This window comes from Ambystoma mexicanum, chromosome 3q (genome assembly GCF_040938575.1).
Source record: "Ambystoma mexicanum isolate Mex_15411 chromosome 3q, UKY_AmexF1_1, whole genome shotgun sequence".
NCBI lineage: Eukaryota > Metazoa > Chordata > Amphibia > Caudata > Ambystomatidae > Ambystoma > Ambystoma mexicanum.
In genome coordinates, this window is record NC_090926.1 from 446,988,338 (window position 1) to 447,007,472 (window position 19,135).

Consider the following 19,135-nt stretch of genomic DNA (forward strand, 5'->3'; position numbering starts at 1 on the left):
GTTGTGTGAGTCCCAAATCGGTGGTAAAACGAGCCAGGTTTCCTGGAGGGCAACTACATCCATATCAATCAATCCTCCAACTGTTGTAAAATTGAGGTGATTATGCCCTCGTGTATTCCACGAAATCAAATTGAGGACTTTGGCACTTGAACCTAGTTATGTAGACTTTGTCTGGTCCGGTGGGTTTTGATGAGAAGTAATGTGACAGGCTGAGGTGAAAATACGTGAGCTATGTCCTTGCGGTGTGGCCGGACTATGTACTAATTCTTGGGTGAGATTAAACCCTAAGTCGAATAACACCATTCTAGCTTGCCACAAAGTCTCGGCTACCAATGATGATCGAATATGCAGGCGTGCAACAAACAAATCCATATGGTTTATAAATTCTATTTGCTCGATATCCAGTGATGAAATGGCTGATAAAGCTGGTATCTCTGTACATATGTTCAGAATACTGGACCGATTTAGATCATAGAACTTATATGGAGCCTCACGACATTTGATTATAAAGCGATGGAGCAGTATAATTTGTTTTGACTTGGTCTGCGCAGATCTTTCTTTTGCCTGCATTGGTAACCTTGCCGGAGATCGTGCCCTTCTATCTTGATGAGTGATAGAAGGCATGAATAAGGGGAACCCTTGTTCCGGTGCTTTGTATGAGTTAGGTTCTTTTGGGTGGTGCATGAAGGCTTCAATGGAAGCTTTAATCTCTTCCCGTATCTCGTGTCGTGATAATAGGGCTTGATTAGGGGGAAGGGTAGAGGCAGGGACTTGAGATGGGTGCGCAGACTTCAGCTGTACGTTAGTATTGGAGTTTCGCATCAGATAAGCCTCAACTGAAGCTTTAATTTCGCCCTGTAAGTTCTTTATCAAACAATCATCTTTTATGGGAGCTCCAGTGGCCACCGTGTTCTGTATTGTGCGATCATGTGATTGTGGCGCTTGTGAGATAGCCGATTGCAAATCTTGAACTTTAGCCTGGTTAACTATTGTCGTTACTTGTAAGGGTTCAGGCTGTGCCTGCCTACCTATCTGTGAGAAATGATTTGGTAATAGTTTCATATATGAATCAATAGATTTCTGTAGCTGGGTCTGGATTGCTACTAAAATAGGGGCAGTTTGGGCAATAGAGGTTTGGTTCAATGACTCGGCCAGGGCGGCTACTAATAAAATACTATTTTGCTTGGCTTATTTCAAACCTTTCACCTTTCCGAAACTTCTAAAAACAATGTCATTTACAAATCAAGAATCATGTATAGTTCCATTACAATTCATTTGGTAAAATTCTCATTATGTAATTAAAAAAATCAACGTGCTGAGCAAATAATGTACACATCACATTACAAATCCATTACCACTATGATTGCATACCTCATCTAAAAATGTTATCACAGCAAAGGTAATGGAAACATGTTCCCCCAATAAAAACATAAACTACCATTCCTCTGCATTCAGTGATTTCATCTCCACAATGAATTTTCAGAAGTATCGGGTTCGCAAGACCGTCAAACCAAGACAGAACAGCATAATGTGCTTTAAAGTCTCTACCATTCCCCTCTTTGAATAAAACCTACAGCTATTTCCTTTGTTGGGCATAGATTCATGCAAAAATGCATGAACTGCATGAACTGATATCGATCATAGGAGCTAGGAAATGTAACTAAATATTTTGTTACCACACTACAAGATCTTACTTTAGTTTTAAGGTATGAAAACAACTTGTATTTTTTCCTTGCTTCCTGGGTATCTATCCAATCCTGGCGACAGAGCTCCCATTTTACTGCCCGAGGATTAGTCTAGAGCACTTCTTTCGTTGTTTCCAGTTTATTTGTCTTGGGAGGATAGCTCAGGGGCAACGTGCTCGCCTTGGAAGCAAGAAGACACAGAGCAGCACAGGTTCAATCCCCGGGTCCACGCTTAGAAACCTCTGGGTATTAAGTGTGTTATAAATAACATATATCATATCTAAGAGTGTACATTTACCTTGCTCTAGTGGCCAGTCACTCTCATTACTATCAGCGGTTTTAAGTAATTCAAAAGGGGGCGGGGGGAAACCATGAGCATAACACATTTCCGGAAAAAAGAGAGAGTCTTCCACACTGCGACAGCATGTGTGGAGATATTAGGCCCAATTCAAATCTGGTGGTCGATATTGGGACCCCTTTTGGAAGACAAAGAACTTTCCTCCAAAATGTTCCCTCTAATGAGGTCCAAATTTGCAATGGAGGCTCAGCCTCAGCCCCACATGTTAGAAGCGAAACTAATTTCTGTTTGTAAAAGGTTTGGATCGGTAAGAGGGTGAATCTTCCATGTCACATGTGCATCAGCGCACCTGGGGCAGCTAAACGTTTAGCTTTGGCTCTTAACTCTATAGCCCAGGGGTTATCATTTACACTCGAGTTTATACATGTCCTCAACTAGACAATAGATTCCACAGGTTTTAGCTCTTCTTGCCTCAGTGGCCATTTAAAGGAAACCTTCTGGTTAGCCCTCAGTGACCTATGATTCAATATTCTAGATTTGGAGGAGTTTATTACTACACTGTTATCTGCCACATGGTCATGCAATACGCTGTAGGCTTAGGCTGAGAGGCGTTTGGTTAATGAGAACCAAATCCTCAGTGTAAAGCATCATCCGGGCCAGAGCATTACCATTAATTTTAGGAGGGAATGCCAAGGTTTTCTCTAAGGTGGCATTCAGGTCAGATAAATACAAGTTAAATAAAGCTGATGCCAATGGGCACCCCTGCTTCAAACCCCTTTAGGTTCCTATTTTCCTTGACAATAGATCCAAAGAATGTAATCTGTCCTGCATGGTAGTGGTGGTATATAAGGCCTTGATTGCTTGCAGAAGGTCCCTCGGGCAATCTCAAGCTAACAGTTTCATCCACAGGAGATCTTTAACAATACTGTTGAAGGCTTGTGCCAGGTCAATGAACGCCAGATAGATTTTGGCGTCACTACTAATGGCTTTCAACTTTAAATCATTCAGTGGGAAAAGATTAAAACTAGTTCCTACCCCCCTAACAAAACCTGTCTGGCAGGGATCATGACGACCCACTGTTTCTGCCCATGTCGTCAGATGCCCCAGGATCAATTAAATCAAATATTTACTGGGGACGTCCAAAGGGCAACAGGGCGGTAAATTTCGGGTTGCACCCTATTGCCCTTTTTTAATATACGGACAATTATTGCTGATTTCCAGGATGTAAGGATGGCCCTGCCTTTCATCACCGCTCAAAGAGTCACTCAATAAACAGCGTCCGCTGGCCAGGAGCTGCTTTGAGCAATCTATTGGAAAGACCATCAGGGCCAGGAGCTCTCCAGGTACTGGCTATCTTGATAAGGTCTTCAGTGTCATCTTTCTCAAATATTATGGACCGCTCTCGAGCTAACCCTAGTTCAGCCATCTTGTGGCTTACATTAGTGGGAGCAAAATGGTCTGAAGGGTGAGCTGAGATGGGCCTTTGTCGTTAATTAGCTGCCCGATTTGGCCTGTGTTTTTCTTACAAACGACCTTTAACATTAGTTCAGCCTCTTGTTGCAGCATTTGCAGTCTATGTGCAATAGAATAAAACACAAATAGAAACATACAGGGATTTCTACAAGCAACCTGCAGAGGGTTCCATGTGTTTATAATGAATACATTCATAACTCAAACTGTTTGAATGAATTAAAAATAACAAAACAAATTTACATGTGTTTCTCTTTTTAAATTTGAGGGATATCCCCAAGATACCCGTTTGCCTAGCTTCATTGCCCCTCCCAACCCCCTGCACCCTTTTTTATGCCTTATTTATTTTTAGTTATGTTTTAGTTATTTGTATTTCGTTATAATCACTGTATATCCCTGCAGACGTATGAGGAGCCCCGAATGCTTATTGCATTAGTTGTGGGATATGTAGCATGCAAAAGTGTAAACATCCCTGCGTGCTGCTTGCATTGAATTAAGGGTCACTGCAAGGATGATCCCTGCGTGCTGCTTGCATTGAATTAAGGGTCACTGCAAGGATGATCCCTGTGTGCTGCTTGCATTGAATTAAGGGTCACTGCAAGGATGATCCCTACATGCTGCTTGCATTGAATTAAGGGTCACTGCAAGGATACTGCAAAAGCCTATCGATCCCTGCTTGCATTGTTTGCATCATGTTATGGATCCCTGTGCGTGTCTTGCATAAATAGGAGGAGCCCCACGCACTCCTATTGCAGTAGCACACACGGATATTAATGCGGAGAACATCGTGGGTGATTGATTGTACTATTGTATAGCAACATTGCAGTCAGGCATTGCCTTGATTTCATTCTCCAGTCGAACACGGACTTGTGCATGACTCGTGCAGTAGTGTAGGAAAAGACGCGTGTTGCTGCGTCTGATGATCCGCGGTAGCCTGTGGACCCATCGGGTGTATTCTTAGCCATATGCGTCTTCCGTGCCTATCATTGCACCCCCCCCCCCCCCGGGGGCGCCCCCTGCACCCGGTCCATGCAGCAGTTCACTGTGCTCGGTGTGCATCACACCGTGGGATGGTGACTCTTGGAAGTCTTCTGCAGTGCAGAGCTCTCTGGCGCCACCCGTGGCTGCAGGCGGTCATTACACAGACCTGATTATGCGCCTGGTCGGCGGCTATTAGCTGATTCAGTAACTCTGCTGCAAAGTCAAACACTGGGACATGATCCCGGACAGACGGAGGGGGAGGCGGGGATCGGAGTGGAAGAAAGGGGGCTGGAAATCCAAGACACCTGTGTGATGTTACCTCGTGAATAATACAAGGCTGTGGAGCCTGGCAACTGGTAGTATGACACGAGAAGCAACCGAGCGCAGCAGGACAGCGGGGCAGGGGGAGGAGGAGGGAGCCTGGTCCACGGCAGGCAGCGAGCCTTTCGGAGTCACCCAGCATCAGCCTGTGGTGGTGGGGGAGTAGGAACAGCACGTCTCTCCGTCGCTGCTGCAGGCGTCCTCTCCAGGGACAGCCCCGAGAACAGGTGGCGAAGGGGGCAAGGGACGAGCACGTAGAAATTACAGCGACGGGAGAGATGCTGCTTGGAAGCCTGTGCGGTGCCATTGCTTCTAATTTGTTTAACTGGGGGGTCCGGGATTAGAGCGCAGTATTCCCGGTTGCACCGTGATCAATTGAACCACTAGACGGGCAAGACTGCCCCGCTCTCCCGCCGCTGGGGCCCGGTATTGACGTGTCCGCCCGCAGCTGGTAGGCAAGGCTGCGTGGATTGTGTTCGGCGCAGCCGCCTTGCTTGCGCAAAAGTTGGATAAAGTCATGGTGCGCATCCCAGACGATGCCGACTTCAACTCGTTCAGGGAACAGTGCGTGAGCGCCGATGGCTGGAACAGCCAGTACAGCAAGGGCGGCGTAACGGTGTGGAACCAGGAGCAGGAGGCTGGCCGGGCGGTGCAGAAACTCAAGGTGGGTGATTGGGGCATGTGTAGTACACGACGAAGACGTGTGGCGGTGGTACCGTACAGGGCCAGTGCCCGCCGAATGCCTCTGAATTACAGGTGGGGGGAGATAATGGGAGGATGTGGGGATTGTCCAGCAATGCGCACTCTTGCAAATGCCATTAGCGTTGAGATATATACTCACTCACATTCAGTGTAAACTGGGAGGACCAGTCCGCTCGAGAATGGCAGCACCCCATGTTGGTCACTATTGGTAATGGCCACCACAGGTTTTTCGGTCCGCCTCTGCTTTCCCACTAGCACTTGCCATAAACATAACAAAGCTGACTAACCATGGCCAGCTTTCGCCAGAATCCCCCCTAACCCCCGCCTTCCCCCGCTCTCCTGCCTACCACATCTCTCGGATCTGCGTGAACCAGCAAATGACTGTACATGCCCGCTCTTCTGTTGATGGGGCACTATGACAGCATGCATTGTACATTTCAGGGGGGGGGGGGGCACCCTCTCGCTTGCTGCACTGGCATACTTGGAATATAAGTTAATGGTATGTACCTGGATCTTTTAAAGTTCGGCTTCTTCCCTTTGAGGCAACCCCTTGAAGCTTCTGACGCGGAGGTCTTTGGGGTAGGGACTGCAATAACGCGGGACTTGTCAGTGTGTTATGCTGTGCTATGTTAAACTATACTATGTTGTTGATTTGCAGAGTGGCCACCTAAAGGCCCTACAATGGCCTTAAGGCTCTCAATATAAGGGATGCCAAAACCATTCTAAAATTCTTGCTCTGGCAGTTCTGTTGGCAAGTGTCTTGGCGAGCTGGCGGGCAGTGGTGCTTTGCCTCTGCCGGGTTGCATCCTGGGTGGGAGTTCACCGGCAGTCTCTTATTCCACCTGGCTCTCTCTTGAGCGTTGTTCTCTCACTTGCTTATGGTCCTCTCCGCGTGTTTGCTGACCATTGCCACTGTGAGCCCCAGAGCATCAAGCCAGGCCACCATCAGGTGTGGACAGAACCCACAGCCTTACCTAGGCCGCTGCTACGGGGTAGACATCGTCATATCTCACTTTAGCCTAGAATGCATGGCGAATGCTACAATGAGGGTTCTCTAGCCAGGGGCCAGGGGCGCTACCAGCAGAGGGACATCTGTGCACTACACAGTAAGCCATCAGATTGGACCACGTTGTAGGTGGGTGGACGATAAGCGCACTTGCTATCTTATGTTATGTGTCACCCTCAGAGCTTTCGTCTCGCTTTGGGAGGGGACGGCCTGGAACGCTTGCTGAGCTAGCTTGCATACTACCACGTTTCCGGAAAACTGGAGCTGTATATCGCGTTATAAGTGGCCTCCTATAAGCCATTGCAGGATGGTAAACCTGTGGTGCATTTACATAACGTGTTATGCAGAATAGCAGCACCTACCATCAGAGAGAAGAGACTTCCCCATAGAGTTGCCAGCCAGCATGGTGCTGTGCGTGTGATGGGAGTAGTTGCATGTGGTGTGTGATTGACTATGTCAGTTGCTAGTGCCCGATGGCTGTCCCGATTAATTGTGTAGTGACCCCAATGTTGTAATACATGCCAGCACTTCCCTGCATCCCCGCAAGCCTTTCCGAAGCATTGGGGTACAGCTCAGTCGTGACACTATTCAAATCATCAGGAGCACTGAGACCCTCCACGATTAGGGCACCATTTTTCCATGACCAACAGGCACTGTCCAGTAGTGAGAATCTGTTGCAATAGCTAAGCTCATCGAAGCCTTGCCAAGTAGGGTTCAATGTAAGTGCATTCAAGCCTCGCAACAGGCAGAGAGGCAGTCAGGCATTGATACTCCATGCAGGTTTGAGGAACAGGCATGAAGGCAGTCAGGCACTGAATACTCCATGCAGGTCTAGGGAACAGACATAAAGGCAGTCTGGTATTGATACTCCATGCAGGGCTGTGGGACAGGCATAGAGGCAATCAGGCATTCATACTCGGCGCAGGTCTGGGGGACAGGAATAGAGGCAGTCAGGCATTGATACTCCATGCAGGTCTGGGGAACAGGCATAGCGTCATCCAGACATTGATACTCCGTGCAGGTCTGGGGGATAGGAATAGAGGCAGTCAGGCATTGATTCTTTATGCAGGTCTGGTGAACAGGCATAGAGGCACTCATGCAAAAATACTCCATGCAGGTCTGGGGGACAGAAATAGAGGCAGTCAATCATTGTTACTCTGTGCAGGTCTCGGGGACAAGTATAGAGGCAGTCAAGCATTGATACTCCATGTAAGTCTGGGGGACAGGAAAAAAAGGCAGTCAGGCATTGATACTCTGTGCAGGCCTGGGGGATAGGAATAGAGTCAGTCAGGCATTGATACTCCATGCAGGCCTGGGGGAAAGGCTTAGAGGCAGTCAGGCATTGCTACTCTGTGTAGTTCTGTGGGACAGGAATTGAGCAGTCAGGCATTAATACTGCATGCAGGTCTGGGGGACAGGAAAAGAGGCAGCCAGGCATTGATACTCCATGCAGGTCTGGGGGACAGGCATTGATACTCCATGCAGGTCTGGGGGTCCGGCATAGAGGCAGTCAAATGTTGATACCCCATGCAGGTCTGGGGGACAAATATAGAGGCAGTTAGGCATTAATACTCCATGCAAGTCTGGGCGACAGGAATGGAGGCGGTCAGGCATTGATACTCCGTGCAGGCCTGGGGGTCAGAATTAGAGGCAGTCAGGCATTGATACTCCATGCAGGCCTGGGGTACAGGCATAGAGGCAGTCAGGCATTGATACTCCATGCAGGCCTGGGGCACAGGCATAGAGGCAGTCAGGCATTGCTACTCTATGTAGGCCTGGGGGACAGGAATAGAGGCAGTCAGGCGTTGATACTCCATGCAGGTCTGGGGGACAGACGTCGAGGCAGTCAGGCATTGATACTCCGTGCAGGTCTGGGGGAAAGGAATAGAGGCAGTCAGGCATTGATACTCCATGCAGGCCTGGGGCACAGGCATAGAGGCAGGCATTGCTACTCTATGTAGGCCTGGGGGACAGGAATAGAGGCAGTCAGGCGTTGATACTCCATGCAGGTCTGGGGGACAGGCATAGAGGCAATCAGCCATTAATACTCAGCACAGGTCTGGGGGACAGGAATAGAGGCAGTCAGACATTGATACTCCATGCAGGTCTGCGGGACAGGAATAGAGGCAGGCAGGCAGGCATTGATGCTCCATACAGGTCACGGCGACAAGAATAAAGGCAGTCAGGGCATTGATACTCCATGCAGGTTTGGTGGACAGGAATAGAGGCAGTCAGGCATCGATACTCCATGCAGGCCTGGGGGTCCGGCATAGAGGCAGTCAAATATTGATACCCCATGCAGGTCTGGGGGACAAGTATAGAGGCACTTAGGCATTAATACTCCATGCAAGTCTGGGCGACAGGAATGGAGGCGGTCAGGCATTGATACTCCGTGCAGGCCTGGGGGTCAGAATTAGAGGCAGTCAGGCATTGATACTCCATGCAGTCCTGGGGCACAGGCATAGAGGCAGTCAGGCATTGATACTCCATGCAGGCCTGGGGCACAGGCATAGAGGCAGTCAGGCATTGCTACTCTATGTAGGCCTGGGGGACAGGAATAGAGGCAGTCAGGCGTTGATACTCCATGCAGGTCTGGGGGACAGACGTCGAGGCAGTCAGGCATTGATACTCCGTGCAGGTCTGGGGGAAAGGAATAGAGGCAGTCAGGTGTTGATACTCCATGCTGGTTTGGGAGACATGAATATAGGCAGTCAGCCGTTGATACTCCATGCAGGTCTGGGAGACAGGCATAGAGACAGTCAGGCATTGATACTCTGTGCAGGTCTGGGGCACAGGAATAGAGGTAGTCAGGCATTGATACACTGTGCAGGTCTGGGGGACAGGAATAGAGGCAGTCAGGCTTTGATTCTCTATGCAGGTCTGGTGAACAGGCATAGAGGCACTCATGCAATGATACTCCATGCAGATCAGGGGGACAGACATAGAGGCAGTCAATCATTGTTACTCTGTGCAGGTCTCGGGGACGAGTATAGAGGCAGTCAAGCATTGATACTCCATGTAAGTCTGGGGGACAGGAATAAAGACAGTCAGGCATTGATACTCTATGCAGGCCTGGGGGATAGGAATAGAGTCAGTCAGGCATTGATACTCCGTGCAGGCCTGGGGGACAGGCTTCGAGGCAGACATGCATTGCTACCCTATGTAGTTCTGTGGGACAGGAATTGAGCAGTCAGGCATTAATACTGCATGCAGGTCTGGGGGACAGGAATAGAGGCAGTAAGGCATTGACACTCCATGCAGGTCTGGGGGACAAGAATAGAGGCAGCCAGGCATTGATACTCCATGCAGGTCTGGGGGACAGGCAGTGATACTCGATGCAGGTCTTGGGGACAGGCATAGAGGCAATCAGCCACTAATACTCAGCACAGGTCTGGGGGACAGGAATAGAGGCAGTCAGGCATTGATACTCCATGCAGGTCTGCGGGACAGGAATAGAGGCAGGCAGGCAGGCATTGATGCTCCATTCAGGTCACGGCGACAAGAATAAAGGCTGTCAGGGCATTGATACTCCATGCAGGTTTGGTGGACATGAATAGAGGCAGTCAGGCATCGATACTCCATGCAGGCCTGGGGGTCCGGCATAGAGGCAGTCAAATATTGATACCCCATGCAGGTCTGGGGGACAAGTATAGAGGCAGTTAGGCATTAATACTCCATGCAAGTCTGGGCGACAGGAATGGATGCGTTCAGGCATTGATACTCCGTGCAGGCCTGGGGGTCAGAATTAGAGGCAGTCAGGCATTGATACTTCATGCAGGCCTGGGGCCCAGGCATAGAGGCAGTCAGGCATTGCTACTCTATGTAGGCCTGGGGGACAGGAATAGAGGCAGTCAGGCGTTGATACTCCATGCAGGTCTGGGGGACAGACGTCGAGGCAGTCAGGCATTGATACTCCGTGCAGGTCTGGGGGAAAGGAATAGAGGTAGTCAGGCATTGATACACTGTGCAGGTCTGGGGGACAGGAATAGAGGCAGTCAGGCATTGATGCTCAATGGAGGTCTGGGGAACAGGTATAGGGGCAGGCATGCATTTATACTCCATGCAGGTCAGGGGGACAGGAATAGAGGCAGCCAGGCTTTGATTCTCTATGCAGGTCTGGTGAACAGGCATAGAGGCACTCATGCAACGATACTCCATGCAGATCTGGGGGACAGAAATAGAGGCAGTCAGTCATGTTACTCCGTGCAGGTCTGGTAAACAAGTATAGAGGCAGTCAGGTGTTGATACTCCATGCACGTCTGGGGACCAGGAATAAAGGCAATCAGCCATTGATACTCTGTGCAGTCCTGGGGGCAGAAATAGAGGCAGACATGCATTGATATTCTGTGCAGGCCTGGGGGACATGCATAGAGGCAGTCAGGCATTGTTACTCTATGTAGGTCTGGGGGACAGGAATATAGGCAGTCAGCTGTTGATACTCCATGCAGGTCTGGGAGACAGGCATTGAGGCAGTCAGGCATTGATACTTCGTGCATGTCTGTGGCACAGGAATAGAGGCAATCAGGCATTGATACTCTGTGCAGGTCTGGGGGACATGAATAGAGTCAGTCAGGCATTGATGCTCCATGCAGGTCTGGGGGACAGGTATAGAGGCAGTCAGGCATTGATTCTCCGTGGAGGTGTGCAGGACAGGAATAGAGGCAGTCAGGCATTAATGCTAAATGCAGGTCTACAGGATAGCAATAGAGGCAGGCAGGCATTGATACCCCATGCAGGTCTGGGTGACAATAATAAAGGCAGTCAGGCATTGATACTCCATGCAGGTCTGGGGGACAGGAATAGAGGCAGTCAGGCACTGAAACACCATGCAAGCCTGGGGGACAGGAATATAGGTAGTCAAATAGTGATACTCCATGCTGGTCTGGGGGACAGGCATTGCATCAGTCAGGCATTGATACTCCGTGCAGGTCTGGGGGATAGGAATAGAGGCAGTCAGGCATTGATTCTCCGTGCAGGTCTGGGGAACAGGCATAGAGGCACTCATGCAATGATACTCCATGCAGGTCATGGAGTGCAGAAATAGAGTCAGTCAATCATTGTTAATCCATGCAGGTCTGGGGGACAAGTATAGAGGCAGTCAGGCATTGATACCCCATGCAAGTCTGGGGGACAGTTATGAAGGCAGTCAGGCATTGATACTCTGTGCAGGCCTGGGGGACAGGAATAGAGGGAGTCAGGCATTTTGATACTACGTGCAGGCCTGGGGAACAGGCATAGAGGCAGCCAGGCATTGCTACTCCATGTAGGCCTGGGGGGCAAGAATAAAGGTAGTCGGGTGTTGATATTCCATGCCGGTCTGGGGGAGACATAGAGGCTGTCGGGCATTGATGCTCCATGCAGGTCTGGGGGACAGGTATAGAGGCAGTCAGGCATTGATTCTCCGTGGAGGTGTGCAGGACAGGAATAGAGGCAGTCAGGCATTAATGCTAAATGCAGGTCTACAGGATAGCAATAGAGGCAGGCAGGCATTGATACCCCATGCAGGTCTGGGTGACAATAATAAAGGCAGTCAGGCATTGAAACTCCATGCAGGTCTGGGGGACAGGAATAGAGGCAGTCAGGCACTGAAACACCATGCAAGCCTGGGGGACAGGAATATAGGTAGTCAAATAGTGATACTCCATGCTGGTCTGGGGGACAGGCATTGCATCAGTCAGGCATTGATACTCCGTGCAGGTCTGGGGGATAGGAATAGAGGCAGTCAGGCATTGATTCTCCGTGCAGGTCTGGGGAACAGGCATAGAGGCACTCATGCAATGATACTCCATGCAGGTCATGGAGTGCAGAAATAGAGTCAGTCAATCATTATTAATCCATGCAGGTCTGGGGGACAAGTATAGAGGCAGTCAGGCATTGATACCCCATGCAAGTCTGGGGGACAGTTATGAAGGCAGTCAGGCATTGATACTCTGTGCAGGCCTGGGGGACAGGAATAGAGGGAGTCAGGCATTTTGATACTACGTGCAGGCCTGGGGAACAGGCATAGAGGCAGCCAGGCATTGCTACTCCATGTAGGTCTGGGGGGCAAGAATAAAGGTAGTCGGGTGTTGATATTCCATGCCGGTCTGGGGGAGACATAGAGGCTGTCGGGCATTGATGCTCCATGCAGGTCTGGGGGACAGGTATAGAGGCAGTCAGGCATTGATTCTCCGTGGAGGTGTGCAGGACAGGAATAGAGGCAGTCAGGCATTAATGCTAAATGCAGGTCTACAGGATAGCAATAGAGGCAGGCAGGCATTGATACCCCATGCAGGTCTGGGTGACAATAATAAAGGCAGTCAGGCATTGATACTCCATGCAGGTCTGGGGGACAGGAATAGAGGCAGTCAGGCACTGAAACACCATGCAAGCCTGGGGGACAGGAATATAGGTAGTCAAATAGTGATAATCCATGCTGGTCTGGGGGACAGGCATTGCATCAGTCAGGCATTGATACTCCGTGCAGGTCTGGGGGATAGGAATAGAGGCAGTCAGGCATTGATTCTCCGTGCAGGTCTGGGGAACAGGCATAGAGGCACTCATGCAATGATACTCCATGCAGGTCATGGAGTGCAGAAATAGAGTCAGTCAATCATTGTTAATCCATGCAGGTCTGGGGGACAAGTATAGAGGCAGTCAGGCATTGATACCCCATGCAAGTCTGGGGGACAGTTATGAAGGCAGTCAGGCATTGATACTCTGTGCAGGCCTGGGGGACAGGAATAGAGGGAGCCAGGCATTGCTACTCCATGTAGGTCTGGGGGCAAGAATAAAGGTAGTCGGGTGTTGATATTCCATGCCGGTCTGGGGGAGACATAGAGGCTGTCGGGCATTGATACTTGGTGCAGGTCTGGGGGTCAAGTATAGAGGCAGTCAGGCATTGATATTCCATGCAAGTCTGGGGGACAGGAAGGAAGGCAATCAGGCATTGATACTCCGTGCAGGCATCAGGCATTGATACTCCGTGCATGCATGGGGACAGGAATAGAGGCAGTCAGGTATTTTGATACTACATGCAGGCCTGGGGGACAGGTATAGAGGCAGTCAGGCATTGATACTCCATGGAGGTCAGGGGGACAGGAATAGAGGTAGTCAGACGTTGATATTCCATTCTGGTCTGGGGGAGACAGAGAGGCAGTCAGGCATTGATACTCGGTGCAGGTCTGGAGGAAAAGGAATAGAGGCAGTAAGGTACTACATGCAGGGTTGGGAGACATGAATAGAGACAGTCAACCTTTGATACTCCGTACAGGTCTGGGAGACAGGCATAGAGGTTGTCAGGCATTGATACTCCATGCAGGTCTCGGGGACAGAATAGAGACAGTCAGCCATTGATACTCCATGCAGGTCTGGGGGACAGGAATAGAGTCAGTCAGGCATTACTACATGGCACAGGTATGGGGGGCAGCAACAGAGGCAGTCACGCATTGATACTCCATGCAGGTCTTGGGGACAGGAATAGAGGCAGTCGTGCCTTGATACTCCATGTAGTTCTGGGTACCAGACATAGAGGCAGTCAGGCATTGACACTCCATGCAGGTTGGGGGACAGGGATAGAGGCAGTTAGGCATTGATACTCCTTGCAGGTCTGAGGGACAGGCATGGAGGCATTCAGGCATTGATACTCTGTGCAGGTCGGGGGGACAAAAATAGAGGCAGGCAGGCAGTGATGCTCCATGCAGGTCTGGGGGACAGGAAAAGAGGCACTCGGGCGTTGATACTCCACGCAGTCCTGGGGGACAGGCATAGTGGTGATCAGGCATTGATACTCCATGCAGGTCTGGCAACAGGAATAGAGGCAGTCAGGCTTGATACTCCATGCAGTCCTGGGGGACAGGCATAGCGGCAGTCAGGTGTTGATACTCCATCCAGGTCTGCGGGACAGAAACAGAGGCAGTGAGGCATTGATACTCCGTGCAGGTCTGGGGGACAAAAATAGAGGCAGTCAGGCGTTGATACTCCATGCACTCCTCGGGTACAGGCATAGCACAAGTCAGGCGTTGATACTCCATGCAGGTCTGGGGTTTCAGGAACAGAGGCAGTGAGGCATTGATACTCCTTGCAGGTCTGAGGGACGAGATTAGAGGCAGTCAAGCATTGATACTCTGCTGGTCTGGGAGACAGGCATAGAGGCAGCCAGGCATTGGTTCTCCATGCAGGTCTGGGGGACAGGAATAGAAGCAGTCAGGCACTGATTCTCCATGCAGGTCTGTGGACAGGAATGGAGGCAGTCAGGCGTTGATACTCTATGCAGTCGTTGGGGACAGGCATAGCAGCATTGAGGCGTTGATACTCTATGCAGGTGTGGGGGACAGGAACAGAGGCACTGAGGCATTGATACTCGGTGAAGGTCTGGGGGACAAGAATAGAGGCAGTCAGGCATTCATGCTCCATGCAGTCCTGGGGGACAGGCATAACGGCAGTCAGGCGTTGATACTCCATGCACGTCTTGGGGACAGGAACAGAGGCAGTGAGGCATTGATCATCCGTGCAGGTCTGGGGACAAGAATAGAGGCAGTCAGGCATTGATATTTCATGCAGGTCTGGGGGACAGGAATAGAGGCAGTCACGCATTGATATTTCATGCAGGTCTGGGGGACAGGAATAGAGGCAGTCAGGCATTGATACTCGGTGCAGGTCTGGGGACGGGAATAGAGGCAGTCAGGCATTGATACTTCATGCAGGTCTGGTGGACCATGAAGCTTTTCGAGGATTGGCAGTCCTGTAAATCTCTGCAATCACATTTGATGTGGAGATGTGAGGCCCAATTTGGGGGTCTGAGTCTCAAACGCAGCGATTGATGCCAGATGCTGGATGTTCCTGTGGTCACCATATTATCACTTTCCTCTGACATTCCCTGCCTGCTGATGGAGTGGGCCATTTCAATCCAGGGTTCCATCTCACAACCTTGCCACCTGCGGTCCCCTTCTGTGACTGCTGATAAACTGAGCCTCCGCTCAGGCCCGGCCTACATCATATATAGAATAATACACGCACCACCGCTCAAAATTAGACCATACACTCAAGGCATTGATGGGTCAGGCAACTTGGGAGCTTCAGTGTATCAAAACATCTAAAGTGGAGAATTCAGTGAGCACACACGTGTGTGGGCACATGGAACGGTGAGCGCCTTCTATTCCACAGTGTTCCACGTCTTTGCTAGAACAAGCATGCATGAACCAAGTCAAGTGAAGATGGTGACCGTTAAGGCCGAACATCTACCCAGCTCTCCCTCCTCCAACCCTCTCTTCTCTTCATTGCTGTCAGAGAGACTTGCACAGAAAGCCGCAGAGGGGCAGAGAGGCCTGCAGACAGCAACACAAATTCAGGGGTTCAGACAAAGAGTGTGAGAAACAGAGACAGAAAGACGAGGCAGAAAGCGAGAGAGAGAGACAAAGATGGATGTAGAAGGACAGGAGTGTAGAAAGTCAGAAAGAGACAGTGTGTGTGTGTGTGAGAGAGAGAGAGAGAGAGAGAGAGACACAGAGAGAGAGAGAGAGAGAGAGAGAAAGAGAGAGAGGGGTGCAGGAATCCAGAGGGGAAAGGGCAGGTCTAACACAGGAAGCACTTCGCCACAGATCATGCGAGGGGCGAGGAAGCACAGTCCCTTGCTACCAGAGCCTTTGTCTACAATCCCCCTGCCTTTCACCTAGATTTCAAATCCACCGCCGAGTCATATCGCCAAGGTCTCGCGCCCGGCAATCCCACAACCTGTGTGGGGGACGGCGCCTACCCACGCAGGACGCACTTCATGTTGCTAGAACTATCGGCCGATCAGGCGGATACACCGACCACAACACCACCTCCAACTCTGCAGTGTCCGCCTGCTGAGCAAGCGTTAGGACTGGGCCCCAAACTGAGGTTTGCACTCTCCCAATTTAAAATGAGTGTTTTCATCCAACGACTGGGAAAGCCAACAGAAATGCACCCAGAGAGTTGATTGGGTGTTGCCTGGGCGTTCCAGCCCAACTTCCGGTGTGTCTGGCTGTGTCCACCCCGCCCACATTTTTGTTGTGTCCAGGCCATAGGCTCACTGTTCTGGTGGTACATGTATTTAATACTTCCAGTCAGACCTGGAGCGCGGTTTCAATCGAGTAAGTGCATCAACTTGGCCCAGTGTGTTTCTCAGGCATAACGGCCCTGCAGTGTGCTTGGCAGTGCAGCTTCACCGCAGAGCTACGTTTCCTTTGCCACCTCCCCATCGATTTCTCATTTCCCTTTGGGTCTTCTCCATCCCCCAGCAGTGCTGCAGTGTGCAGAAAAGATGCCTTCCCGCCCCCAAGGGAAATTCTTGAAATCTGACATGGGGAGGCTGGGCTGGGATAGCTTTTCCCTGTAACAGCATCACCTGCTATTGTTTCGTGCCCTGGAGAGTACAGCAGCTAATGAATAACTTAGAGCAGAACATTGCACCTCAGCTGCACCACTCAGCGTTTCCACTGCAATGAAAATCACCCCTGACCTCTCCCCTACCCCACGCCCCCGCCTAGTCGAAGAACCTGTTAAGCAAGCTGCCTATTTACCAGGCTCTGGACGCCAGCACACTGGTGGCGCATCCCGCAGGAGAGAATATTCTGCCACATGATGGAATGAAAAATAACATGTCCAATATCTTTTCAGACCATCTTCAATTAAAGAGAAAAAGGATGGCAACTCAATATTCCTAATTACGCAGGAATCCCAAGTCCATTAGGTCTATAGGAGTGGGATTGGATATTACCAAAAAAAACGTATAGACACTATATATTTATATTCATGGACTTTACCAGTCAATCTGCACGCAACCCCCCCCCCATCCCCATATCGATTAATGGAATTTTTTTTGCAGGACTATTCCGGATCTTGCATGGACTCTGTGCTGGTCCGGCACGTCTCTGAGTGCAGTCGAGCGCATTGCGCAATCCTCCTCGTAGAGCATGGATGCGGCCTGCACAGACACAAAAATAGGGGATGGAATATGCACATTATCAACACAGAATGAGGAATAATGTGGGCGTGTTGAGGAATGGGACACACAATGCAAGGGCATGCTAAATCCACCGCAAATTCAAACAAACTCATGGATTCCAACGCACAACCTTATGTCGGGAAAAGTCACACGCAAATCTTGTGATCCACATAATAGCAGACGTAAAGTTCAACACACAAGGGATCCAATGCTTATACAGGCATGCGATGCTCATTATGCAACATTGCACAGCCACGATGAACGCTGCAATAGCAGGAGCCATAGTGCATGGACACACAAGGAGGAGGCGGATACCCGAGCCCCGCATTTTTGCTACACGCACCACTCTGGCATGCCTGATAATCAGGTGTATGCCAGGTACCGGTTTCCACCCCATCTCATCCTAGACCTTGTCAGGGAGTAGGAGCCAGAACTAGCATCACCCACCATCTGCTCCCAGGCCCCTACCCCCTCCTGAAAAGGTGCTGACAGCACTACATTTCATTGCCACTGGCTTATTCCAGTGCACCACTTCCATAGTTGGTGGGGTATCGCAGGCCACACAATCCCGCTGTCTCCACCAGGTCCTGGCCTGCATTACATCACAGGCATGTCTGTGTAGGCACATATATATTCTAAGAACACTTGAGGAAAGGCAGAGAGTGTGCCAGGTTTCTGTGCAGTTGCACATTTGCCACATGTACTTGGAGTCATCGACTGTACACATGATGTGCTGCGGCCCCCCGAATGACAGCGCACATATACCGCAATTGCAAGCACTGCCATTACATCAACGTGCAGGTTGTTAGTGACACAAATGGAGTGATCTTGCAAGACAATGCCATTTTCCCTGGCAGCATGCATGTCATCTACATTTACTGCCAGTCAACACTCTACCAAGCCCTGGCATCAGGCAAATATGGCAACACCTGGCTCATTGGTGAGTATGAACTCTCCCACACATACATTTATGCATGCATGCACGTCATACACCGAACAACAGAACATGACTATAAGTGCCAATAACAACCATGTTAACATTGTCAGGGGACAGTGCCTACCTGCTATCACCATTCACGATGACGCCATACAGGAATCCTGCCATGCCAGCTGAGGAAAGATATAATGCTGCACATGTGGTCAAAGGGACATAGTGGAAGGCACATTTGGGGTGCTTATGTTAATTTCTGCTCACTAGACCACTCTGGTGGGGTATTGCTATATGCCTCACCAGTAGTGTGCAAAATCATTGGTGCAGCATGTGTTCTGCAAAATGTAGCCACACGGTATGGTGTACCAGTCAATGTGCAGGAGGGACATCACCCTAAGCCACATGCACCAACCTTGCCTTGGTTGGCCAAAGAGCACAGGGAGAGGCTGCACGCAACCAGCTGGTGCAAACATACTTTACGTGAAAACCTGTCCATCTGGAGCATACACAGTGAGGCCACAGCCCTGGTGCCACTCAATGATGAATTGCGACATATCCTCCCTGCCGATAACAATATCCTTAGAATGTGTTTCTGGGAGAGGCAAACTGTGTGTGTCCACTAGACTTTATATAACATGCACCAAAGACCAACACCGTCATAGCAAATGGAAACAACAGAATCCATTTAGTTGTCGGGCAGCATGTTCAGATCCCATCCCCTCCCAAATGATTCACATTGTGGAATGGGGAACAAAAATAGGGGGTTCCAACCACAGATATGCTTATTGACACT

At 50.1% G+C, this 19,135-nt stretch overlaps 1 protein-coding gene across 1 annotated transcript in view; it reads left to right on the forward strand.

Moving 5' to 3' along the window:
* Positions 1-4,703: 4,703 nt before the first annotated feature.
* Positions 4,704-19,135, forward strand: part of LOC138582653 (START domain-containing protein 10-like) — a 394,666-nt gene continuing 380,234 nt past the window's right edge. Inside the window, exon 1 of the mRNA XM_069654119.1 lies at positions 4,704-5,419. Within this exon, the coding sequence (XP_069510220.1) occupies positions 5,273-5,419 (147 nt within the window). The 5' untranslated portion in view covers positions 4,704-5,272. The remainder of the gene's footprint in view (positions 5,420-19,135) is intronic.